A 26018-nucleotide genomic window follows, 5' to 3' on the forward strand; every position below is an offset into this window, starting at 1 on the left:
CGTGGAAGCTTTTGAAAAGGGATGAAGTAACAAGTGTAGAGGAAGCATTCTTCGCAACATCATCAGTCCTCTGACTTTATACTGAAGTTGCTGAATATATTTTCAGAACTAACTCATAGTAAATTAACTTGACAGTAAATTGACTTTTGCCAGTGGACCCGTTTGCTGCTTTTCCAGTGTCCATCCACCAAGGTGAAGGGTGTGGTGATATGTAATTACACCTCTAGGTCATCCCGGTGACCTTGTATATAAAGCAGTCCAGAGCTAGTCTTGCCTTCCAGGTTCGTCTGGAGTTTGTACCTTCTTGCAGAGAGACAAGACCTCTTAGTGTACAGATTAGTTTATTAAAACTGTCTTCTACTCAGTTATTGTCAGTACAAAGGGAACGGCATTCGTTTGCTGATTGAGTAACTGCATTCAACCTTTTCTCTCCTCTTTGAAGGTCGAACAAACCAAGGCCATCAGGTCATTTCACTGTCTGAGCAAAGCCCCCGAGGCAGTGTGCATTTTGTCACCAGACGGTTCTGTTCTCTGGGTTCAGTTTTGAGGCAGAGCAGGTTGCTGTAATGCTCAGTGTCTCAAGACATGGTCCTGAATTGTTGAACGTTCCCACACAGTCCCGCTGCTGACGTGCCCACCTTCCAAGTCTGGGATTTCGAGGTCAACAAGGAAGTCGTCTCACTGTGCCCGTTTTTCGTGACGTTGCGTTGTTTTATTGGCCGCTATCAATCTCCTCCCACCAGCTGGTACATGGGTCCAAGGGACTGGGGTGGAGCCTGGTGATTCGGTCGCGGAGTTGTGCAGGTCAGTCCCCGGGAAGGGCGGAAAGACGCGTGACTTGCTCGGGTTACTGCAGCGGTACGACTGCAGCGATCTTTTGAAGAGGGGGAACACGGATCAACGGGCTGAATGGTTTGCTGCTGTCTTGCATGATTCTAAACAGTTTAGAATGACGCCCTCGTAGTCTTTCGATCCGCGGAAGTACGATGGCAATGAACTCTCAAGTTGTAATAAATGCACCTGGTTTCCCCCTCGGGTGCACTGGTTGATGCTAGGGTGTGCTTGCCCGATGTATTCCACACTCTGGGACTGGTTATGGAATGGGGCGAATAAAATAACTGTGAATATTTGGGTGCTCTCGCACCCCGTGACCCAGGCTCCACCCTGACCTCCAGTGTGGAGTTTGGACCTTCTCACTCACCAGGTGCTCCGGTTGCCTCCCACTTCCCGAAGACGAATAGGTTAATTGGCTGCTAGAGAATGCCCCTGGCGTGTGGTTGAGGGGGTTGATGACAATGTGCGAAGACTTGGTCTGGTGTGGACTTGTACTAACAGAGAGTAAGAGGGGATTGAAACAGGTCTTTCTGCCCCCATTGACTGTACCTGCAGCCTCATACTCCGTGGGCCAAAGAGGTGGTTTCTGTCAAGGCTACATGACACTGACTTTTGGTCAGTGTGGAGTCTGCACGCTCTCCTTCCCAAGTATTCTGCTTCCCTCCTAAAGTTGTACCATTTGTTAGGTTAATTTCCCATTGTAGAGCTGGGTGATAGGATCTGAATGGGATGTTGTAGAGAAGATTGCGTCCAAAATTAGTAGAGAACGTGATTGTGAGTTGATGGGTTGAACTGTCTCTTGTGCAATAAGGAAACCTGAGCTGTGCAAAGGATGCCTTGATTTCTTTTTCCCATGCATCAGAGTCACCAAACGAGCCCTTAGTCTGAAAGATGGCACTGCAGGCAGTGTGGCACGCCATCGGCACTGCCCTGGGTTTTTCAGCCTGGATTATGTGTTGAAAAACTCTGGAGTTAAGCTGAAATTAGATAACACTGGACAACAAATTTTTTTTCAAAATGTTTGTTCCTGGGGAAAAAGAATTGGAGATTATGATAGACAACTTCAAGATAATTTTGGATTTGCTGTATCACGTAGGAAGTTGAAAAAACATTAAATGTACTTTTATTGAATTTAAAATGTTTAATTGCATAATGATGTGTTAGTTCAACTGACCTAAAAAAAAAGTTGCCACTGATTTTCGTTTGATACTCTGGTATCTGTGTCCAACAATAAGTTGGCCAGCATTGATGGATTCCAGTTGCTCTGATACCACTTTTCCATGGTCACAATGTCCTGGTGAAACCTTTCACGATGTTAATCACTGCACCAAGATTGGCAGGGCAGAAGTCGAAGTGCGAATGCAGAAAATGAATTTTCAATGACATATTACTCTTTATGATTTTGTACGCTTGAAGTCGACTTACAATATGACAGGAAATCACAAAAATTGGTTATATCTAAAAAAAAATGCATTAGAGGAAAATTTTGAGGTGATTCTCATGATGAGTAGCCCAAAATCCATAAAATATTGCCCAAAAGTGTTAAGGAAGAAAAATCTTCATTGACCAGTGTAATTTAAAGTAAATCCTTCTGTGCTTTTTGCTAGCTGGACAAAGATGCATGGGACATAGGCTGTGTAATTATTTATAGTATCCACTGTAACGGCTGCTACACACACAGAAACCCACCACTGGACATGGTGGAGGTTTCAGTTGAACTGTTTATTTGAATTTTGCACGCACCCCTTTAAGGCCAACGGGAGGTCCGCCCCACACAGTAGTGACGTCACCACGTTGCCCAGGACGCGAGCTGTGGCCTAAGCTACGAGGCAATCAGCAAGCCCTGACGGCGCCATCTAGGCTGCTAGATTCATTAAAGGTAGGCCTCAAATGCTTCAGAAACTTTCTAAAATCTCTAGAAGTAAGTCTCCAACGTTACAGACTTTTAAAACAGTGCAGGTGGAAGAAGACACTGCAATTTCTGTTTCAGAAGATTTTATGTGAAGAATGGATAATATGGCTCTTCAAGTTTCTCAAAGTTTTCAAGAAAATAAGTTCCAATTTGCAGAATGAAGAGGTGAAGTGGCATCGATTAAGCAAGATGTGGTTAAATGTTTAAGTGGATGTGATTCAGGCAGAATTTAAGGATATCAAACGAGCGTTTCGTGACTGTACTGATACTGTTGATCGATATACAGAGCGGATAGACTATTTGAAACATCGCTGAACAAATTGGAAGGTGCAGAAGCGCAAGTTTATGCAGAAGATTGATTCATTGGAAAATCAGAGTAGACGTAATAATGTTAAAATAGTAGGTTTTCCGGAGGATATTGAGGGTTCAGATCTGGTGAAGTTTTTTCGGAGGTGGATACCTGAAATGTTGGGAGAAGATGCTTTTCCTGAGGGATTGCAATTGGATAGAGCGTTTCAAAGAAAACCCTTGCCTGATCAACTTCCACGGGTGCTTCTTGTTTGTTCTTTAAGATATCAAGACCGTGAATTAATTTTGCGACTGGCAATTCAGAAAGCCTGGCAGAATCAAGGTCCTATGTTGGTTCAGGGACACAGTTTTTTTAAAATCCACATTTAAGTCAAGATGTGATGCACCATCAGAAAGAATTTAATCCGGCGAAAGCAGTGCTGTGGAAAAGGGTTATCGGTTTGTTTTTAGATAACCTGCTGTGTTGAAGGTTTTTTCTGGGGATTCACAAGTTGAATTCTTTGATGATGAAACTGATGCTTCGTCGTTTGCCAATTCTTTGCCTAATAAATCTCAGAGTTCTGACTTACAGAAATCCAAGCCTAATGGATCTCTGAAGTGTAATGGTGCTGCAAATGGGAGTAGTAAGAAAAATGGTCAAAATCAGCAATTGAATCGGAAAGTTGAGGATGATCTGTCTACTGCTGTTGTTGTTAATGTTCAGGGAGCAGTTGGTGCAGTTGTGGGGGTGGTGGATTGAATTAGATTGATATTTAAGCGAAATTTTGAGATGTTTGAAATTCAGCTGGGGGGGGAGGGGGAATGGCACTGTAACTTCCAAAGTCATCCGCCACTAGTGGTTTTTAACCATGCCCGGTTTATAGAGGGGGGTACCATTTTGATGGGTTTTTTCTTTTCTTTTTTTCTCTCTTAGAGGGAAGGGTTTTTTTTAAGAGAGATTTAAACTGGAGCCTAAGTTTGTTAGTGGGTTGGTTGTTAAAAGGGTTTTTTTTAAGATAAAATGAGTCAATTGAATTTCTTGACTTTTAATGTTAAAGGGATGAATCATCCAATAAAGAGGAAGTGAGTTTTGGATTATATCAAGAAGATAAAAGTGGATATTGCTTTCTTTCAAGAGACACATTTGACCGAAAAAAACATTTGAAATTGAAGAGGGATTGGGTTGGACATGTATTGGCATCATCTTTTAATTCAAAAGCGAGAGGAGTGGCGATTTTGATACATAAGAGAGTATCTTTTATGTTGGAATCTGTTTTTGAAAGTGCTGGAAGAGTTTTGAAGGTGGATTGTAAATTGTTTTCTGAAACATGGACATTATTGAATTTATACGCTCGATCTAAATGAGGATGATGTACAATTTTTGAATTTGAGTCAGTTAAATGAGAATATAATGGGAGGTGGGGATTTTAACTGCTGCCTGGATCCATTATTGGATAAATCTCCAAAAATTGTCAAGAAAATACAAATGGCTAAAAGATTGAGAGAAGTAATGGGAGATTTGAATTTGGTGGACATTTGGTGACGTATTCATCCGACTGAGAAAGATTATTCATATTATTCTGCCCAACATGGTTCATTTTCTAGAATAGATTTGTTTTTAGTGTCGGCTCATCTATAGGGAAGAGTAGATCTGGCAGAATATAAAAGTAGAATATTGTTGGACCATTCATTATTGTTGATATCCTGTGAGATTGCTGTAAAGGCCAAGAGGAATTACTGTTGGAGGTTTAATGAAATGTTATTGAGACGACCTGAATTTGTTATGTTTTTAAAAGACCAGATAAAACTTTTCTTGGAGATAAATGAGAGATTAGTGCAGAGTAAATTTACATTGTGGGAAGCTTTGAAAGCGTATTTGAGAGGTCAGATTATTAGTTATACGGCTAAAGTGAAAAAGCAATAAAATGAGGAACTTCTTGAGTTGGAGAAAGAGATCGAAGAGTTAGAGAAAAAATTTCAACAGAGTGCAACGGAAGATAATAAGATACAGTTAGGCTATTTAAAACTTTGTTATAATACGAAATAATCTTATAATTATGAAAAATTGATTTTGAGATCAAAGCAGCAGTATTATGAATTAGGGGAAAGAGCACATAAAATACTAGCTTAACAGTTGAAAACGGAATAAACTTCCAGAATAATTAATGCAGTATGGGGAAATTCGGGTATTACTTATAAACCACAGGAAATAAATGAGGAGTTTTGTACTTTTTACCAGGAATTGTATACATTTGAGGATAAGGTGGATGTTGAACAGATTGATACTTTTTGTCTAGTTTGAATTTGGCTGTGTTGGAAGAGCAAGATGTAAGATTGTTAGATAATTCATTCACAGAGTTTGAATTGAAATAGGCATTGCAAGCAATGCCAACGGGTAAATCATCTGGCAAAGATGGATTTATAGTGGAATTTTATAAGGAATTTTATGATTCATTTTATCCAGTATACTTGGATGTTTTGAGGCAGGCCATGGATACTGGACTATTTCCTGAATCATTCTCAAGAGCATTGATAATGGTTATACCAAAGAAAGATAGAGATCCATTGAAAGTTGGTTCTTATAGGCCTATATCTTTACTTAAAGTAGATTATAAGATTGTAGCAAAAGTTTTGGCTAACAGATCAGCTAATTTTTTTTTACAGAAATTAGTACACGGAGACCAAACAGGGTTTATTAAAAATAGATATTTAGTTGATAATATTACTAAATTAATTACAATAATTAATGCGACCAGATGGCAAGTTAATCACTGGATGCTGAGAAAGCTTTTGATCGTGTAGAATGGAAATTTTTATTTAAAGTGTTAGAAAAATTTAAGCTTGGGCCATTTTTTATAGGTTGGATTAAGGCGTTTTATAAGAATCCTTCCGCACAGGTGGTGACAAATGGTCAGATTTCTCAAGCATTCAATTTGTGTAGATCAACTAGACAGGGTTGTCCATTGTCACCAGCCTTGTTTGCATTAGTAATAGAACCTTTAGCTCAAGCGATTTGACAGAATACAACAATTCAAGGTATTACAATTGGACAACATGAGTATAAAATTAACTTGTTTGCAGATGACGTATTGATATATTTAAACCGAAGAGTTCATTACGACTTTTACAAGAACTATTGGAATATTATGGGTCAATGTCAGGATATAAAGTAAATTGGGAGAAAAGTGAGATATTACCAATATCTGAAGAAGATTATTCAGACTGTAGGCAAATTACTAATTTTAAATGGTCTGAGAAGATTACGTATTTAGGGGCATTTATTGATAAGGAATTTAAGAATTTGTATAGTTTAAATTATTTACCTTTATTAAATAGAATTAAATCTGATTTGAATCGATGTATGTAAATTAGCCGAGTAAACTGTGTTAAAATGAATATCTATCCACATATTCAGTATTTGTTTCAATCAATTCCATGTTTGGTACCGGGGAAAATTTTTAAAGAATTAAATAAAGCGGTATGTCTTTTTTTATGGAAAGGTAAATGATCAAGATTATCGATGCAAAAGTTGACGTGGTCATATGACTTGGGAGGTCTTCATTTAACACATTTTCAAAATTATCAGGCAGCACAATTGCAGTTGAACTGTTTATTTGAATTTTGCGCGCACCCCTTTAAGGCCAAAGGGAGCTCCGCCCCGCACAGCAGTGACGTTATCACATTGCCCAGGGCGCAAGCTGTGACCTAAGCCAAGAGGCAATCAGCAAACCCTGATGGCATCATCTTTCTGCAGCTGCCCCGCCAGTGCGGCGATACAAGCAGAGCCAGTTCACTCCCAGAGATGTGTGCCTCCACACAACCCCCCCAGAACCAGCTTACATGTCCTGCCGCTAGGGCGGCTGACTCCTCCATTTAGATTGGTCTAAGTCCATGTGTACCGGCTTCATTCGATTGACCGTGAATAATTCTTCCCTTCCCCCAATATCCAGGGTAAAGGTCTTTCCTGATCAATGGAGGACCTTGTACGGGCCCTTGTACAGGCACTACAGGGGAGTTGGGTGTGGGCCACGCCGGACAAAAACAAACTCCGCTGAGGCCAGCTCCTTGGGGTCATTCACCAGGTGCTTGCTGTAGGGGGTTGGTGGTGGGGATGCCAGCAAGAGGTTCACGAGAAAGGTTGGGATCTCACCTCTGGATTCTGCGTCCAGTCCAAAAAACTCCCCTGGTAGTGACAGTGGTGCACCATAGAGGAGTTCCACAGATGAAATCAGGAGGTCCTCTTTCGGAGCCATTTGAATGGCAAGCAGGATCCAGTCTCGTGCAGAATTTGAGGGCGGTTAGGGGAAGCACGCTCAACTCTGCTCTGGTGTTCACCAGGAAACGCCGTCCGTTGGTCTTGTTGACCACGTGTAAGAGGCTGTTCGTGTGGCCAGCCATTGCAGCCATCAGTGGCGGCTGGCCTGGTCGTTTCCCTGGTATGAGCAGGGCTGGCGACACTTGCAGGCTTGGGTTCCCCACTGTTGGTGGTAGAAACACCAGATGGTTTGATGCTCCTCTGGTTTCTGCCTGGTCGGCTGTGTCCAGGGCGGGTGACCTGATTCATGGCAGCCTCATTCTCCCATTTGGTTCGGCACAGCACATCGGTATGGGCTGCAACTTTCTGGGGGTACGAGAAGTCCTCGTCCGCTAGTAGGAGCTGGATGTCTTCCGGCATTTGTTCCAGAAAGGCTTGCTCAAACATCAGGCAGGGTTTGTGGCCTTCTGCCAGTGCAAGCATTTCGTCCATAAGCGCGGACGGGGCTTTGTCCCCGAGCCATTGAGGTGCATCAACCTGGCCACGCGCTGCCAATGGGTGAGACTGCAGGTGCTGAGGAGGAGGGCTTTGAGGACAATATACTTGCCTTCCTCTGGAGGATCATGGATCAGGTTGTCCACTCTGGCTGTGGTTTCTTCATCAAGGGCACTCACCACATGGTAGAACATTGTGGAGTCAGAGGTGATCTGTCTGAGATGAAACTGCGCCTCCGCGTGCCCAAACCACGTGCGAGGTCGATGGGTCCAAAAAGGGGGGGGGAGTTTCACAAATCCGTGATTGGAGACCAGATAACGTCTGGGCTCTGCAGGGACACCAATGTAGCAGCTGCTGCACACACCACTGGACACAGTGGAGGTTTCAGTTGAACAGTTTATTTGAATTTTACGTGTGCCCCTTTAAGGCCAACAGGAGTTCTGCCTCATGCAACAGTGACATCACCACATTGCCCGGGGCGCGAGCTGTGGCATAAGCCACGAGGCAATCAGCAAGTCCCGACGGCACCATCTTTCTGCAGCTGTCCCGCCAGCGCAGCAATACAAGCGGGCCCGGTTCGCTCCCAGAGATGTGCGCAGCCACACCATATTACATATGATGAGCAAATTTTTACAAGTCTCTTGAAATCTGGCTGACCAAAAGTCTTTACAACTGCAAGTGTGTATAATGAAAGTGTATGTTCATCTCTCTGCTTCTCTTGTCACTGAGATTGTAAGTAGACTCATCTGTGAAATTTTAACTACCTCTAAATGTAAATGATTTAAGGAATAAAGTTAAAATGTTTTAAAGTAAGGAAGTGTTCTTGTCATATGTACAATGCTGATTCTCTTGTTTGTAATCTCCAATAGATTTGCTGTGTTTGAATTGAATTGCTGAATTTTCAGTGAATGTTTACAATATGGAGTGTCTTGGGAGCCATTAAACGCTCTTCACCACATGGTTGGCACAATTTAGGCCCTGCTGTGAAGAAATTTGGTAAGTCTACAGAGTGTAGTGATCAGCAGGATTTCTAAATGAGAACTGTGAGTAAACAAGAACATTTGCAGATATTGTGATTGAATGCAGTACACAAAAGTGCTGGAGAAACTCGACATGTCACGCCACCTTCATGGGAAGTAAAAGTACCCGATGAAGGGCCCAGGCCCAAAATGTTGGTTACCCTTTCTGTGGATTCTGCATGACCCACTCCGTTTCTCCAGCGCATTTGTGTACTGTGCACAACGTGTTTCATTTAGAAAGGGGGCCTTTGTTGTGATGTGAACTAAATGTTGAGAATCACAAGAAATGTAGATGCTGGAATCTTGAGCAACCAACAAGAAGCTGGAGAGACTCAGAGGTTCAGTCAGCATCTGTGGGGAGAAACATTTCAGCTTGAGACCCAATAAAGGGTCCAAACCCAAAACATTGACTTTGACCATTTTTCTCCACAGACTCTCCCTGGCCTCCAGGTTTTCTTTGTTCACTGTTGTTCCATTACTGTCTGTCCTATAGGTAACATTTAGGATGAGAAGATTTGGGCGCAAGGATCTAAAAGTTATCTGCTGTTGTTCTGGTGTGGATGAATAATAATGAGTTGATCGAGTTATCTTTTGTGCCTGTTCTAGAAGTTTCTCTCAGTTAGTAGGGAAGCTGACTTTGAAAAGGGGCATTTATAGACAGTTTTGCAGCAGTATTATATTTGTTGGAACAGATTCAGTGAGAAGAGAGTACATCTTGTTTCAAAATCCTAATATAACCTAATTGAACCTGAGATGATCTGCGCAAGGGGATAGAGAGAAGCACAGAAACAGGTCCTTTGGCTAGCATGGTCAAAATGGGTAGAAGACCCTGTTACTACTTTGTACACTTGAGTCATTGCCAATCATATATTCATTCTATTTTATTTTCCCCACATAATGCATTAATTGTCTGTTCCCATATTCTACTCCCATCTAGATATCGGAGTCCAATTAACCATGTCTCTGGGATGTGGGGGTAAACGGGAACACACGCTCACAGGGAGAACATGCAAATTTCACACAGACATCATCGGAGGGTGACATTGAGCCCAGGCCTCTGGGGCGCTGAGGCAGTGGTACTAGCCGTTGAGTCACAGTGCCACCTGCCATGATCTTGCAATAGATTTGTTTGATGATCTGGTCTGGAAATAGAGGCAACAAGGAATCTTTAAAGGGGATTTGAATAAAAATCCTTAAAAGAGTGACATTTCCAGGGCTATGGAATTGGGACTGAGCAGTGAGCATTTCCATATGCTGGCAACTATATGATGGGCCGAATAGTCTTCCAAAGGGAGTGTTGGTGAGTTGCTGCCATGTCCTGTAACCAATGCAAGGAGATTTGAGTGAATGTCTTTTTGTCTGTAACGGTGTCTTTGGGGTTTAGAAGAATGAGGTCAATCTTATTGAAACATTAAAAAAATTAAAAGGCATGCCTGTGTAGATTCATCAGATTTATGAAAGAACTCTGCATTTAAACCTGTTAAAACTCTTATTGAGTCCACTTCCATTGCCCTCTCATTGCAGCATGTTCCAATCGTTGCATAAAAACATTCCCCTCCTCTCCTTCACTCCATGCCATCTGGTCATGCACCCTCCTCTCCTGTAGAGTTTCTCCTTATTTACTCCAGCATCATCTTTCCTGATTTGAACGAACGCCTCCAATAAATCTCACCTGAAACGTCTCCACTCTGGCACAACAACTCCAGTTTCTCCACACTCACCACACCAGAAGTTTCTCAGTCCTGGAACAGATACAGTCAACCCTCCCCAAGGCCTTGACATCCTTCCTGAATCATGGGCCCAGAGCAGAACCTCATCTTCCAGAGGATATCTAACAGTCCACTTAGAACAGAGATGCGGAGGAATTTCTTTAGCCAGAGGGTGGGAAATCTATGGAATTTGTTGCCACAGCAGATGGTTGTGGAGGCCAGGTCATTTTGTTACAAGATCAAACCAGCAACCACAAAGAGGGCATATCATACAGGGGTAAAGATGAACAATTACTTTATTAACAAAAATTCACCTTCAAACTTTAATTCAAAATCCCCCCTTTTATAACAATGCCCACTGGTCACTATGCAAATCTCTATTATAACAGTGTAAAACTAATAAATTCCCCAGCCTAAATATAACATATGTAATTAAAGTCTAAGTTATATTTCCAACCAGCCCACAGAGAAACTTAGACACAAAAAAAAACAAAACACACAAGACTCACAAAACTTCGATCTCAACTGAAGCAAAGATCATAAACAAAATTCAGTTTGTTTGGTAAACTGAAGCCAAAAGATCTTTGAGAGAGAGCACAAAATTTGAAGTTGTCTTGTGTTGCTTGTAGAGAGAGGAACCACTGGCTTGGTCCGGATCCTTCTGGCTGCCTTCGGAATGTTCATCCCTTTTTGAAATCCCAATATTCTGAACTGTCCTCCAGACCATGACTCCTGCTCTGGGCCTTCTTCCACTCCACAGCACCACCCAGTGGTGGTTTATCATCCAAGTCCAGAAATTTTTAGATCATTTTCTGCACATGCTCAGTCCGTCCATCTCCCACTCTCTCAGCAGTCCACCTTCACCTTGGCTCTCTAAGGCAAACTGTCACTTTCAACACAAAACCACACAAAATATAGGCCAATACACAACACAGAACTCTGTAACAATTTGGTGTATTGAAGGCAGAGATTGATAGGTTCCTGATAAGCCAGGACATCAAAGGTTATGGGGAGAAGGCCGGGCAGTGGAAAAATGGATCAGCTCATGAATAAATTGTGGGCAGACTTGATGGGCTAAATGGCCTATTTCTGCTCCTGTATCTTATAGTCACCAAGATTTAGATTTGCTTTTCTTTTGCACACAGCCTTTCTTAATGAAGCCATTCAGTGCAATCACAGAAGATCTGCTACACTTCCACTTTCAGGACTGGCCTTCAATGCCTGGAATCCATGCAGTTCAAAATATCTTCTACTGTTGTAAATAGTTCTGGGAAGGAATAACTAGTAGGCTGCAGGTATCTTTTCAACAAAGTTATTAGTCATTTCAGGTTACACTATTTTATTAAAATGATCAAGACTTCCTCCTGCGTCAATCTGCCAACACTCTGTTATTAATCAAAAGATATAAGGTGATGGCTTGAACTGTTTAGCTGTACTTTTCTCTGTAGCCCTATACACTCCCCTGAGGGAGGAGGTGTATCAGTTAGTGTTTATTGGGAGCACAGAATAGTTAAACTGGGATAAAAATGTCACAAAATAGAGTAGGCATACAGGAGGGAGATTGAAACTTTGACTAAATGATGTGCCAATAACAACTTCGCACTCAATGACATCAAAACTAAGGAGCCGATTGTTGACTTCAGGAAGGGAAACCCAGAGGTGTACAATCCAGTGATCATTGGGAGATCAGAGGTGGAGAGGGTGCACAAATTTAAGTTCTTGGAAGTCACTATCTTGAAGGATCTTTCCTGGACCCAATGTACTAATGGCATCATGAAGAAAGCACGTCAGTGCCTCTAATTCCTCAGGAGTTTGTCCTGGCAAATTTTCACAAGTACATCCTAACTCGATACTTTGATTTAAGGCTGGCAATGTGCTAAAGGCCCTCTTTATGACTCTATCTACCTGTGACGTCATCAATGACTGATTCTCCACAAATCTCCGGGCTAGAGAATTCCAAAGTTTCATCTGCATTTCAAAAGATTCTGCACATAGAAACTCCTTATCACCTCAGTCCGAGGTGGCTGAACATTTGTTCCAAGATGCTTATCCCTGGTTCCAGATTCATTGTCAAGAGGAAAAATCCTCTTCCAGCAACAGGCTATCATGTGCAACATCATGTCAAAGGATGTGTGGTGGAAAATGTGCTAACCGACTACATCATGATCTGGTATCGGGACACCAATACCCCTGAGCGTGAAGCCCTTCAAAAGGTAGTGGACACAGCCCAGGACATCACGAGCAAAACCCTCCCCATTATCAAGAACATCTACAGGGAATGCTTGTGTCGGAGGGCAGCAGCAATCAAAGACCCACACCACCCAGCGCATGCTCTGTTCTCACTGGTTCAGGAACAGCTGCTATCCCTCCACCATCAGACCCCTCAACAACAAACTCAATGAGAGACTCATTTAAGGGCTTGTGGCAGATGTAAGTTGTGGACAAATGCCATCAAGTTGAAATAAGATGAATAACGAGACCACACCTCTGGTTTCAGCCAGAGAAAAGTAAAAGTAATTTATTGACGTGCTGTCAGACTTGATATAGACAATCAACAGGTCACCTGGCGTCATGACATTTGGAGTACGTACTACCTCATAACATTCACGTAGAGTAGGCCAGGGCTTCTCAGCAGACCGACAGGTGCTGCTGAGTCACTATGCTGTAGTGGCAAGTTGCCAGCCTGTTGTGTCTAGCTATCATGAGTTATCATACAGCTATCTCTATATTGCACAGTTGCACATTATGGTGGGTGACTGGATCAGGCTTGCTGTGGTGATGGAAGCAGATGCAATAGTTGTGTTTAAGAGGTTTCTAATAGATACGTAAATATGATGGGGATAGAGGGGTATTTAGCAAATGCAAGCAGCAGTGTTTTGGTTTGATGTTGACATAATGAGTGGCAAAGGCATGCAAGTTTAAGGGCCTGTTCCTGAGCTGTAGTCTTATGTTCTATGTAATGTAGCAGATGTCATCAGAAACTTCAGGTGTGGCACATCTCGATAGGCTGTTGCTGGAAGAGGATTTTTCTCTTGACAATGGATCTGGAAACAGGGATAAGCATCTTGGAACAAATGTTCAGCCACCTCGGACTGAGGTGATGAGGAGTTTCTATGTGCAGAATCTTTTGAAATGCAGATGAAACTTTGGAATTCTCTAGCCCAGAGATTTGTGGAGAATCAGTCATTGATGGCGTCACAGGTAGGTAAGGTTCATAAAGAGGGCCTTTAGCACATTGTCAGCCTTAAATCAAAGTATCGAGTTAGAATGTAATGGTGAAGTTGTGTAAGAGATTGGTTTCAATATTTGGATTATTGTATGCAGTTTTTGTCACATAACTACAGAAAAGATATCAATAAGAATGAAAGAGTGAAGAGATTTACAAGGATGTTGTTGGGACTTGAGAAGCTGACTTGCAGGGTCAGAGAATGAAGGGAGATTTGAGCAAGGTTTCAAAAATGATGAGGGGTGTAGAGAGAGTAAATTTGCAAAAAGGCTTTTCCCTCTTAGATTGGTGAGACAAGAACTAGAGAACATGGGTTATGGGTGAAAGGTGAAATGTTTAAAGGGAACTTGAAGGGAAACCTTTCCACTCAAAGAGTGGTGAGAGGGTGGAACAACCTATCAGTGAGGTGGTGGATGTAGGTTTGATTTCAACATTTAAGAGTAGATTGGACATGGATGTTAGGGATATGAGCTGGGTGCAGGTCAATAAGACTAGTCCAAGGAATAGTTTGACATGGGCTAGGAAGGGTCTGTTTCTATCTTGTAGTCTTCTGTGGTTCAAGACAAAATGAATAATTTTAAAATACATATTTTTAAATGCCCCAAGAACAATTAAAATCCAAATACAGTAAAAGTCCCAGTGTCTGACACCTATGGGGATTGGTTGATGCTGGATAAGTGAATTTTCCAGTTGCTTGAGAATGCATGTTACAACATTGGCAAACTAACCTCTAGGGGGTGCCAATTAAAAAATTTGTACTTATTTTCTGCAATTTCTTTGCCAGTTGCTTGAATACTGGATTAATAGAGATTTTACTATAAATGAGTTTGGAGGGTTAGATCCCATCTATTGAACTCGTTTGGCAGTAATTCAAGGTGTGCACAAAGTTTAAAACTTCATGAGAATAAACACTGCTTATCGAGCTGGGTAACATAAAGGGCCTGTTTTGTAATTCGTGAGGCGTTAGTGTAACAAAATCACAGAGAAACAAGACAACTTGTATTCCAAGTGTTGTAGGGTCTTTAACCTGAGATATTCATTGTTTCTTTCCCCACAGGTATTTCCAAAATGTTGTATTTTTATTTAACATATTCAGACCCTTATGCAGGTGCTCCTCTACTTACAATGGGGCTGCGTTCCGATAAACCCATATACTGGGGAGTGGAATGGGAGATGCAATTGGTGAGAAGACCATAGGAGACCAGGATGTAGGACCAGAATTAGGTGATTCAATCATGGCTAATTTCCTATCCTTTTCAACTCACTCTCCTGCCTTCTGCCTGTAACCCTTGATTCCTTTGCTATTCAAGAAAGGAAGTTGCTGAGTGAGCAATCCCTATGCAAAGCAGAGAGGGAAGCGTAAGATGTGTCAGGGGCTGGAATCTCATTTTAGATGGAGAATAATATGTTGGATGTGGAGGCTGATTGGGTGATAGAAATGTGTTTACTTCAATACGAGTTTTAGGAATAGGGGAGATGAACTTCGAGCATGGGTCAGAACATGGAATTGCGATGTTGTGGCCATTACAAACTTGCCTGTTGCAAGGAAAGGATTGGATGATGCAGATTCCAGGATTTTGGATGTTTCAAAAGGGATAGGAAGGGAGGTAAAAGAGGGGGAAGTAGCATAGTATCACAGCTGCAGAAAGGGTGGACATCGTGGAGGGATTGTCCACTGAGTCAGTGTGAAGGGAAGTCAGAAACAGGAAGGGAGCGATTACTGTATTGGGAGTGGTCTATATTGCCCCCAAATCACCTTCGGGACACTGAGCACATAAATTGGCAGATTATGGAATGGTATAGAAATAACAGGGTTATTGTTATGGGAGACTTCAACTTCCCTAAAATTGACTGGCGCCTTATCCCAAGAGGAATAGATGGGGCAACATTTGTCAGGAGTGTCCAAGAAGGATTGAACTCACTAGAGGTGAGGCCATACTGCATCTAGTACTGGGTAATGAACCTGATCACCTGACAGACCTCTTGGTGAAGGAGCCTTTTGGTGATAATCACTGCAACTCCTTGACCTCTAGCATAGCTATGGACAAAGATCGGAGTAGACAAAATGGTAAAGTATTTAATTTGGGAAAGGCTAATTTCTATGGTATTAGGCAGGAACTTCATAAAGTAAATTGGGAACAGATGATCTCAAAGAAAAGCACAGATGTGGAGGATGTTTCAGGGCCAATTTTGCGGGGTTCTTGATCGGTTTGTCCCACTGAAGCAGGGAAACAATAGTAGGATAAGGGAATCATGGTTGACAAAAGAGGTGAGACAACCAGAGAAGGAAGAAGGAAGAAAACACAAAATTTAGGAAAAACAAATACCAGGAAGGGTTCATGAGAATTATATTGTAGTCAGGAAGGAACTTTAGAAAGGACTCAGAAGAGCTAGAAGGGGGCATGAAAAGGCCTTGGCAAGTAGGATGAAAGAAAACTAAGGTGTTCTGTACATAAAGAACAGAGGAGAGGCTTTTTCCTTTAAGAAAGGGGGAGATACAAATGAGAGGTCATGATTTGAGAGTTGGGAGACAAAAGTTTAGAGGAAACATGAGGGGGGACTTCTTTACTCAGAGAGTGGTGGGTATGTGGAATGAGCTTCCAAACTAAGTGGTGGAGGCAGGCTCAGTATTAGCATTTAAGAAGTTGGATATGTATATGGACAGGAAAGGAATGGAGGGTTATAGATCAGTGGAGTTAGGTGAGATAAAGTGTTCAGGCCAAGTTGTTTCTATGCTGCACTTGTTATATGGTTATATGATGACAAGCAAAGGTAGGGCTGCCACTTAAGGAGAAAGGAGGGAACATGTGCCAAGAAACAGAGGAGGTAAGGGAGGTCCAAAATGAATACCTTGCTTCAGAGTTTACCGGAGAGGGGACCTTGATCGATGTAAGGTCAGAATAGAACAGGGTATGTTGAGGTTAAGAAAGAGGAAGAGCTGGATCTTCTTCAAAACATTTGGATTGATGTGTCCCTGGGACTGGATGAGATGTACTCTAGGTTATTACAGGCAGTGAGGTTAGAGATTGCTGGGGTATTGGCAATGATCTTTGCGTCCTCCCTGGCCACAGGGGAGGTACTGAAGGGTTGGAGAATAGCAAATGTAGTTCCCTCATTTAAAAATATTAGTAGGGAGAATCCTGGGAATTATAGACTAGTGAGTCTTACGTTGGTGGTGAGCAGACTATTGGAGAGGATTCTTAGGGTCAGGATTTACAAGCATTTAAAGAAGCATGGTCTTCTCAGGGAATCGTCAGCATGGCTTTGAGAGGAGCAGGTCAGGCCTTACAAGCCTAATTGAGCTTTTTGAGGAAGTGACAAAAGAAATTGATTAAGGTAGGGCAGTAGGTGTGGTGCATAGTAATTTCTGTAAGGCACTTGACACGGTACCTCATGGTAGACTCATTCTGAAAGTCAAGAAGCATGGGATCTGTGGAGACTTGGCTGTGTGGATTCAGAATAGGCTTGTCTGTAGAAAGCAGAGGGTAGTATCAAATGGAATGTATTCTGCCTTGAGATAAGTGAGTGGCGGAAGTACTGCAGGGATCTATTTTGGGAACCCTGCTCTTTGTGATTTTTATAAATGACCTGGATGAAGAAGTCAAAGTATGGGTCAGTGAGTTTGCAAATGACCTGAGGGTAGGAGGTGTTGTGGATAGCATAGAAAGTTGTCATAGATTACAACAGGATAAAGGCAGGATGCAAAGTTGGGTAGAGAAGTGGCAGATAGAGTTCAATCTAAGTGGAAATTTGAACTTGAAGGTAGACAACATGGTTCATGGCAGAATTCTTAACAGTGGGGAAGAACGGGGCGGGGGGGGGGGGTCCAAATCTATAGATCTCAAGGTTGCCACACAAGTTGTGGGGTAGTTAAGAAGGCTTATGGAATGCTGGCCTTAATTAGTCAGGTTATTGAGATTAAGAGCTTCATATTGCAATATTGCAGCTCAATAAAACTGGTTAGACCACACTTGTGTTCAGTTCAGTTCACCTCATTACAAGAAGGATGTGGAAGCTTTGGAGAGGGTGGAGGGGAAATTTACCAGGATGTCTTATGAGGCAAGGTTCACAGAGCTAGGGTTTTTCTCTTTGGAGTGAAGAAGGATGAGAGTGACTTAATAGAAGTCTACAAGATTATGAGAGGCATAGGATGGATAACCACCATCTTTTTTCCTAGGGCATCAGTGGCAAATACTAGAGGGCATTTGTATTAGGTGAAGGGAGTAAAGTTGAAGGAAGTGTCAGGGTACGTTTCTTTTCCACAAAGAGAGTAGTTGATGCCTTGCCTGGAATGCATTGCCAGGGGTGATGGTGGAGGCTGGTGCAAAAGGGACTGTTAGATGGGTATAAGAAAAATAGTTATGTGTGTGTGAGGTAGGGATTGTTGAGTAGGTTTATAAAGATCAGCACAACATCATGGCCAAAGGGCTTACACTGTGCTGTGATGTTGTAAGGACAAATGGAATCCTGGATTTTTGCATCTTGGGGCGGAAGGGGCCAAGGGAGATGTGAGGGAAATGTAGATGCAGGTGAAGGCTGAGTTAATGTCAGTAGAGGGGACGTCATGTTTTCTGAAGATGTCCCAGATGTCTTAGAATGGAAGATCTCATCCTGGGAGCAGATGCACAAAGGCATGAAGAGAAAAGAACAGAATCCTTTCAGCAGACCAGGTGGAAAAAGGTGTAGTCAAGGTGAGGTGATGAGATTATAGAAGATGTCTATAGATAGTTTCTCTCCCAAAATGGAAACAGCGAGATCAAGAAAGGGGAGAGTGTTGCCAGAGATTGTCCAAGTTAATTTGAGGTCAGGATGGAAGCTGGCAGCAAAGTGGATGAAATTGATGAGGTAATCATGGGTGCAGGAGGCAGCAAAGTATATTTGAATTTAGACATTCATCACGTAACAGGCCCTTTTGGCCCTCGAGCCCGTGCTGCCCAATTACACCCAATTGACCTACATGTTTTGAAGGGTCTGCAGAAACTGGAGCACCCAGAAGAAACTTATGCAGACAAGGGGAGGACATATGAACTCCTTACAGACAGTGCCAGATTCGAGCTCTGGTTGCTGGCATTATAACAGTGTTGTGCTAACTGCTTCGTTAACTGTGTTGCGCCCCCCCCCCCCCCCCACCCCCACCACCAGAGTTGAGGAGCCTTGCCTATGTAGGCTTGTAACATGGATTGATCCACATAGCCAACAAAAAGACTAGCTAGCTGGGTCCAATGTACGTACCCACGACTACACTTTTGACTTGGAGAAAGTGGGATGAGCCAAAGGAGAGTGAATGCAAGGTCTGCCAGGCAGAGGATTTTTTTTTCTCTCTACAAATTTCTTTCCACACTCCCTTCCTAGTGGTCCACCTCTCCACCTCCCACACCTTCTGTCCCTCCCCCAGCTCCTTCCTCCCACTTTGTCTATGTAATTTCACCTATTCTATCTTAATTTTGATAAAGGGTTCAGAATCAAAATGTTAACTTACCTTCCTACCCTTGGATGCTGTCTGATTGCCGAATACCTCCAGCAATTCTTGGTTTGCTCAAGATTCCAGAGTTTGCAGTTTTTGTGTTTCTAATTTTTGAAACATTTTGGTGTTGCATTTCGTCTAAGTCATGTGAAGCAAAATGTTCATGTTTGTTCTTTTCTCTGGGTGAGTCATCTTCACCACATTTGCCTCAAGGTATTTGCATGTTGCTTAACAGGTGAATAATAAAAACATTGTTGAGAGACAATTAGTAAAATCAATGTTCATGCCTCTATGTTTAAGGGTGTCCCAGAGAAATATAATCTGTTGTTTATTGGTCTCACCATGACAATGGAAGAGTCAGAGGACAACCATGTGACTGTAGGAATGGGTGGGGGAGTTGAAATGGTTGGTTACAGGAAACTTGAGATATAATAAGAGATTTTGCAATTACAGTAGGAAGAGGAAGATGTGGCTGGGATGAGGTGGGGAAAGGACAGAAGTACAAGAAATGGAGGAGATGGGGGTGTGGGCTTTATCACTGATAGAAAGGGGAATCCACATTCATTAAAGAAAGGGAACATTTTGGATGTCCTGGAGTGGAAGGCCTCATTCTGGGAAAAGGTTTGGCACAGGCAGAGGACTTGGAAGGAAAGGATGGTGTCCTTAGAAGAGACAAGATGGGAAGAACTATAATCCAGTTAGCTGTGAATCTTATTAAAAAGGTTTGCGAGTTGTGGCCTTCTCTACATTGTTGGCTTGAAGAGCCATCCTTAACAAATGGAAAGACTCAAGACCTCCAACAGTGTTTCAATAGTTTTCTCATGTCTTGTCTAAGCTTAGAAAAAAAATTAGATAATATGTTTGATTCATCGGTAAAATGTGAAGATACATGGTGACCTTTTATGTCTTGTTTTCATATGATGTGAATGTTTCCTAATGTGATTTAGATGCATTTACTTTTCCAGAAGAGATATCGATTTACCTTTGTTTTTTTAATTTATGGGAGGAACCAAGAACTACAAAATATATGTAACCCTTAGGATAAGCTACTCTTTGTTAGTTGTTTCTTTTTGTTATTTGAGTAAGTTTGCTGGTTTTTTTTATACTTTTGATGTTATATTTTTAGTTTCACCCATTTATACTGTTTGAAGTTTTATCTTAAAATATATTTATGTACACATATGTGACATTATAAAAAACAATTTAATTTTTTTTTAAAGCTTTGTTGCACCAACATCACAAATAATGCTGCACTTAATCCTACAGAGGGGGTGGAGATGAAAGGCAGATCTTTTCTAAAGGGAAGCAGAGGAGGAAGCCAATGAACAGCTTGTGTTATGCAATAGTTTAAAATGCATTGCATAAAAATGTTGAGCAAGTGTAGTAATCCATGACCCACAATACCTCTCATGTTACATTTTCCCACTTTGCAAGAATATCTACCATTTACCAAACACAAGTGTAGCTGGTGGCGCAAGCAGGTTTCTATTCAGGTGTGTACTCTTTGATCATTATTCCCTATTTAACCATGACAATGTTTTTTACGTTTCATTTTTTTTTCCTGCTTGTGTCTCTTTATTTTGTAATCCACAGGCAACATGTCCAATGTGTTTGTGTATGGCACTCTCAAGAAAGGCCAGCCCAACCACCACTACATGATTGATGGAACCAAGGGGCGAGGGCAGTATTGTGGCAGTGGCATTACAGCAGAGAAGTATCCGCTCGTGGTTGCAGGGATGTACAACATTCCCTTTCTGCTCCAAAAACCGGGATCAGGACACCCAGTCAGTGGAGAGATCTACAATGTCGATTCACAGCTGCTGCAGTTCCTTGACAAGTTTGAAGGTTGTCCGGAAGTTTACCAACGCAAACAGGTGAAGATCCGAATGTTGGAGTGGGAAGCTTCGGACAAGGTGCTGGGTGTTCAGCCAGATGCTGATGGAATGCTTCTGTGCTTTGTGTACTGCACAAACACATATGACAGCAAGTGGCTGGATCTTCCTTACTGCAGCAACTATGATGCCTTCGGGAAGTTTGGGCACCCAATCTATGTCCCAAGAAGTAATAGGTAAATACTAGGAGGATATTCTGTAAATCTAGATTCATTTACACAAATATTTTAATTACATTTTGAGTTTATTAAATCTTATTCCATTCCTAATTTGTGGTGTTTCTGTAAATTCATTGCTCAGAATAGAATTTGTAGTTAAACATTATTCAAGGGAGGTACATAATCTGTTTTTGCATAAGCTGTGTTGAAACTTAACTGTGTATTTTTTAAGACAGTTTGCCGTGAATTTGGAGTTACCAGCCAGATTAGACTCGGAGCATGGAATCGCTGCTCTTGGAAGCAACCTGTCACTCAGACTGTTCAACTCCCACTGCCGAGCTGAGCAGTGCTGTGTTTGGGTGTGGACAACTTTCACCCATTCCATTGTCAATGGAGCCGTGGAGAGATTTTGGCTGGGTGGATGTGCAGTGGTTAAATTCCTTTGTGGCAAAATCATAGGAGGTTACTATTTATAAAAAAAGGAATTGTTTCTTCAACAAGAGTTCATTTTATCTGAAGATAAATTCCTCTGGGCTTTTTGAGGAAAACATTCCAGAATCTTTGAAATTTCAAGGGCAGAGGTAAAGGGACTAATTAGAAAAGCCAAGCTCTAACTGCACGGCAAGGTGGAAGAGTGAACAGATCAGAGTCAGGTTGATTGAGAGTCCTCAGAATCATTTGATGCCTCTCTTTCCATCCCCACAACTTTCAACTTGGACATCTACATTGATCTGTGTTCATCCTGAGCAAGTGACATGTGCAAAAGTCCATAGATGGAATTTACTACACTGGTTTACAATTTAGGATAACTGCCAAAGTACTGAAATGTTTTCAGAATTATTCCACAAAATGAGCATTTTTCACCTAATTTACAAAAGATCATAAATACCAGAGGCATCATAAAAAATATGTGCTGGAGTTGTGATGTAAAGTAGATCTTCTAAAATGCATGTCATTCAAATTCTATAAGAACATCCCCTTCTCCAACTGTGTTTCCTGGCTTGTAGTTGATCTCCTTAACCTAAACAAAGGAGGTTTAGAGTGGTAAGTGGACACTTCAATCAGTTTGCAAACACACAGGCTATTGGAGGCTGTCATCAACTGAATTCCTATGATCAGAGTTCTCATTGTTCAGTGTTAGGTTTCATTTATTTATTGTAAATCAATTTCACACTCTAATCATAACCCTTCCTAATTAACTCTGATGTTGGGATATGCTCAGAATTTTTCCAAATTCTGATGCAAAGTCATTGATCTGAATAATGGACTCAATAGCACAAAAATAGGCCCAGCTTATCCAGGCCCATAGCTCTTCCATCCAATGTAGTTCTCTGTTTCTTGAAGAAAGCTAATGGACCTGCCTCCATCACTTCAGTAGCTTATTTCATGTGCCCACCACCTTCTGAGTGAAGAACTGTCCCCCTTATGCCCCTTCTAAATCCCACCTGCTCACCTATAATTATGCCCTCTTCTACAAAACAGACTGTCACTATGTACTTCATGATTTTAGGTAACCATATAACAATTACAGTCGGGAAACAGGGCATCTCGGCCCCTCTAGTATGCATTGATTTAAATGATCTCCACTAGTTCCACCTACCTGCTCCCTACCCATAACCCTCCAAACCCCTCACATATATGTACTCATCCAGCCTCCTCTACTTTCATCAATCTTTCTAATCACTTCCTCAAAAAATTCAAAGTTTGTCAAACATGACCTTCCCCTCACAAACCCATGTTGGATGTCCCTGATCAATCCCTGCCCCTGTAGATACTTATACATATTATCTCTAAGAATACTTTCCATTAGCTTTCCCACCACCGACATCAAACTTACTGGCTGATAATTGCTGGGCCTACACCTGGAGCCCTTTTTAAACAGAGGAACCACATTTGCAACACACCAGTCCCTTGGCACTACACCTTCCTCCAGTGACTGTTGAAAAATCACTGTCGGATCCTCTATTTCATCCCTGACTTCCCTCAAGGTCCTGGGGAAAATCCTGTTGGGACCAGGAGACTTATCCACCTTGATATACCTCAGAAGTTCCAACACCTCCTCTTTCCTAATCCCTACATTTTCTGTAATCACCCCTTTTGCCTCACTTATCCTACACAATTCCAATGAGAAGAATTTATTCAATATATGCCCCATCTCATTTGGCTCCTCACACATTTGTCTGCTCCAATCCTCTAAAGGACCAATTGTATCCTTCACTTTCCTTTTGCTATTCACATATTTGTAAAAACCCTTCAGATTTACTTTCACCCTATTCACAATAGCCACCTCGTACCTTCTTTTCACTTTCCTAATTTCCTTCTTAAGCTTCTTTCTACAATCTATGTATCTTTCAAGCATCTCGTCCAACCCTTGCTTCCTGTATTTAATGTAGGCTTCTCTTTTATCTCGAACCAACTTTCTAATCTCTATTGAAAACTATGGCTCCCTTGAACATCTGGCCCTGCCTTTTATCCTAACAGGAACATAAAGATTCTACACCCTCAAAATCTCACCTTTAAATGCCCTCCAATTCTCCTCTATCTCCTTCCCAAACTACTCACTGCAAATGCCTTCTCATTTCTTCAAATCTGGCTTTTCCCCACTCTAAAACCTTCATCATCGGAACTGACCTATCCCTTTCCATAATTATATTGAAACTAATGGTACTATGATCACTGGATCCAAAGTGCTCCCCAACACACACCTCAGTTACCTGCCCTATCTCATTCCCCAACAGTAGATCCAACATTGTCCCCTCTTTAGTGGATATCTCAACGTATTGCTGCAAAGAACTATCCTGAACACATTTTACAAATTCTAATCCATCCAGCCCTTTAACTGACTGCGTCTCCCAATCTATATTAGGAAAATTAAAATTCCAAACTAACACAATTCTGTGCTTATTGCACATTTCAGCTATTTCCTTACACATTTGTTCCCTAGTTCTCACTCCCCACTAGGTGGTCTATAATACACCCCTATAATTGTAACCTCACCTTTTCTATTTTTGAATTCAACCCACACTGCCTCCCTTGATGAGCCCTCCAATCTATCATGCCTTAGCACCGCTGTAATATTTTCCCTGACCTCAGTAAGCTCCCATCTCAATTTCCATGATCCTGGCAATAACTGTGTAAACCTCATCTGCACCATTTCCAACTTTAGAATACCATTCCTAAAGTTAGGGGTCCCAAAGTGCACACAGTATTCCAAGTGTGGCCTCACCAATACCTCATCTGACTCAATACCTCAACTAAAAGCACCCCAAATGCTCTCTTTATTACTGGCTACCTGTACTGTCATCTATGGACTTGCATCCCTAGGTCCCTCTATCCATAAGACTCTTTAGGGCCCAGCCGTTAACAGAGTAACTCTTGCCCAGGTTTGATTTGCCCAAATGCAGCACCTCTCACTTTTCTGAGTTAAACTGCATTTACCATTCCTTAGCCTAATTCCCCATCTGATCTAGACCCTGTTGCAAACCCAGGACACACATTTTTGTGTCATCAAGCATCCTTGCCCAAATCATTTATTTATGTAAAAATATAAATAAATGAGTTTTTACACACACACACATGTTTGTGTGTCTTACATATAATTATATATATTATAAAAAGCAAGGCCTCCAGTACTGAACCCTGAGGTACTCCACTGGTTATCGTCTTCCTGTACAGCCATTCCTCAAACACAATCCCCTGGTGGACTTAATATGTTTAAATTCAAACGCAATGCAGCGTCACTGTCAAGATATGCCTCAAACTGCTCTTGAGATGCTGCAGTCTTGTGCCAGGCCATTACATTTTAATTTAAGCATTACTTTTTATTTTATGCCAAGTACTGGAATTATTTCACAAAGGGCCAGCAGGTAAAAAGGTTAACCCATAACATTCCCAATTAAACATACTTAAATGTCAGCTTTCACATCTTTCCTGAACAGTCTGTACTCGTGGGCTCCTCGCATGTAAACTCCAGGAACTGCTATCAATGATGCCAATAATTGGTAAGTGGTGTAATTTTTCCAACGCCACAATCCATCATAATATCATTTTATTCACAAAAAGAACTGGCTCAGGCCCAAAATATCCACTACCTTTTAGTTCCTATGGATGCAGTGTGATCTGCTGAGTTTCTCCAGCACTTCAGTGCAATGAACATTTAAATCTGCTCCAGTTAACCTACCTTTCCAGACTTTGTTGCCATTAAACTGTTCTGCATTTTCATTGCTTCAATTACACAGACCTCCCGACCTTCTGAAACCTGCAGAGAAAGTAACAGAAAGATGTGCTTTCAGAAAAACTGAAAGTATTTCTTCTAATACTTAATTTTTAAAAAATCATTAAAAATTATAAAATGTCAATAAAAATATACATATATATCATATGTATGTATATATATGTATGTGTGTATATATATGTGTGTATATATGTGTATATATATGTATGTATATATGTGTATATATATGTATGTATATATATGTATGTATATATGTGTATATATATGTATGTATATATGTGTATATATATGTATGTATATATATGTATATATATGTATGTATATATATGTATATATATGTATGTATATATATGTATATATATGTATGTATATATATGTATATATATGTATGTATATATATGTGTGTGTGTGTGTATATATATATATATATATATATATCTTCAGCAGCTGCTGAAGATCAAACTGCGCTGGGTGGGTCACGTCTCCAGAATGGAGGACCATCGCCTTCCCAAGATCGTGTTATATGGCGAGC

The 26018-nt window shown here is 41.4% G+C and overlaps 2 protein-coding genes across 8 annotated transcripts in view; one reads left to right on the top strand and one right to left on the bottom strand.

Moving 5' to 3' along the window:
* Window positions 1–706: 706 nt before the first annotated feature.
* Window positions 707–21363, top strand: LOC138739067 (gamma-glutamylaminecyclotransferase-like). Of its 5 annotated transcripts, none has more exons than XM_069890501.1 (3): window positions 707–804; window positions 8654–8780; window positions 20796–21363. In XM_069890501.1, the coding sequence occupies exons 2-3, from the start codon at window positions 8693–8695 to the stop codon at window positions 21272–21274; spliced, it is 567 nt and encodes a 188-aa protein (XP_069746602.1). In that variant the 5' UTR covers window positions 707–804; window positions 8654–8692; the 3' UTR covers window positions 21275–21363. The 5 variants fall into 5 exon arrangements, with proteins under 5 accessions (XP_069746602.1, XP_069746606.1, XP_069746604.1 ...); XM_069890503.1 differs by lacking the exon at window positions 707–804 and adding an exon at window positions 821–912; XM_069890502.1 differs by lacking the exon at window positions 707–804 and adding an exon at window positions 2597–2713.
* Window positions 21320–26018, bottom strand: part of pcca (propionyl-CoA carboxylase subunit alpha) — a 632301-nt gene continuing 627602 nt past the window's right edge. For all 3 annotated transcript variants that reach the window (XM_069890498.1, XM_069890496.1, XM_069890499.1), the window contains 2 exons: window positions 25433–25510; window positions 21320–22273 (listed from right to left, as the gene is read on the bottom strand). In XM_069890498.1, the coding sequence (XP_069746599.1) occupies window positions 22205–22273; window positions 25433–25510 (147 nt within the window). In that variant the 3' untranslated portion in view covers window positions 21320–22204. The remainder of the gene's footprint in view (window positions 22274–25432; window positions 25511–26018) is intronic.

The sequence above is a fragment of the Narcine bancroftii genome, chromosome 7 (genome assembly GCF_036971445.1).
Source record: "Narcine bancroftii isolate sNarBan1 chromosome 7, sNarBan1.hap1, whole genome shotgun sequence".
Classification (NCBI taxonomy): Eukaryota; Metazoa; Chordata; class Chondrichthyes; order Torpediniformes; family Narcinidae; genus Narcine; species Narcine bancroftii.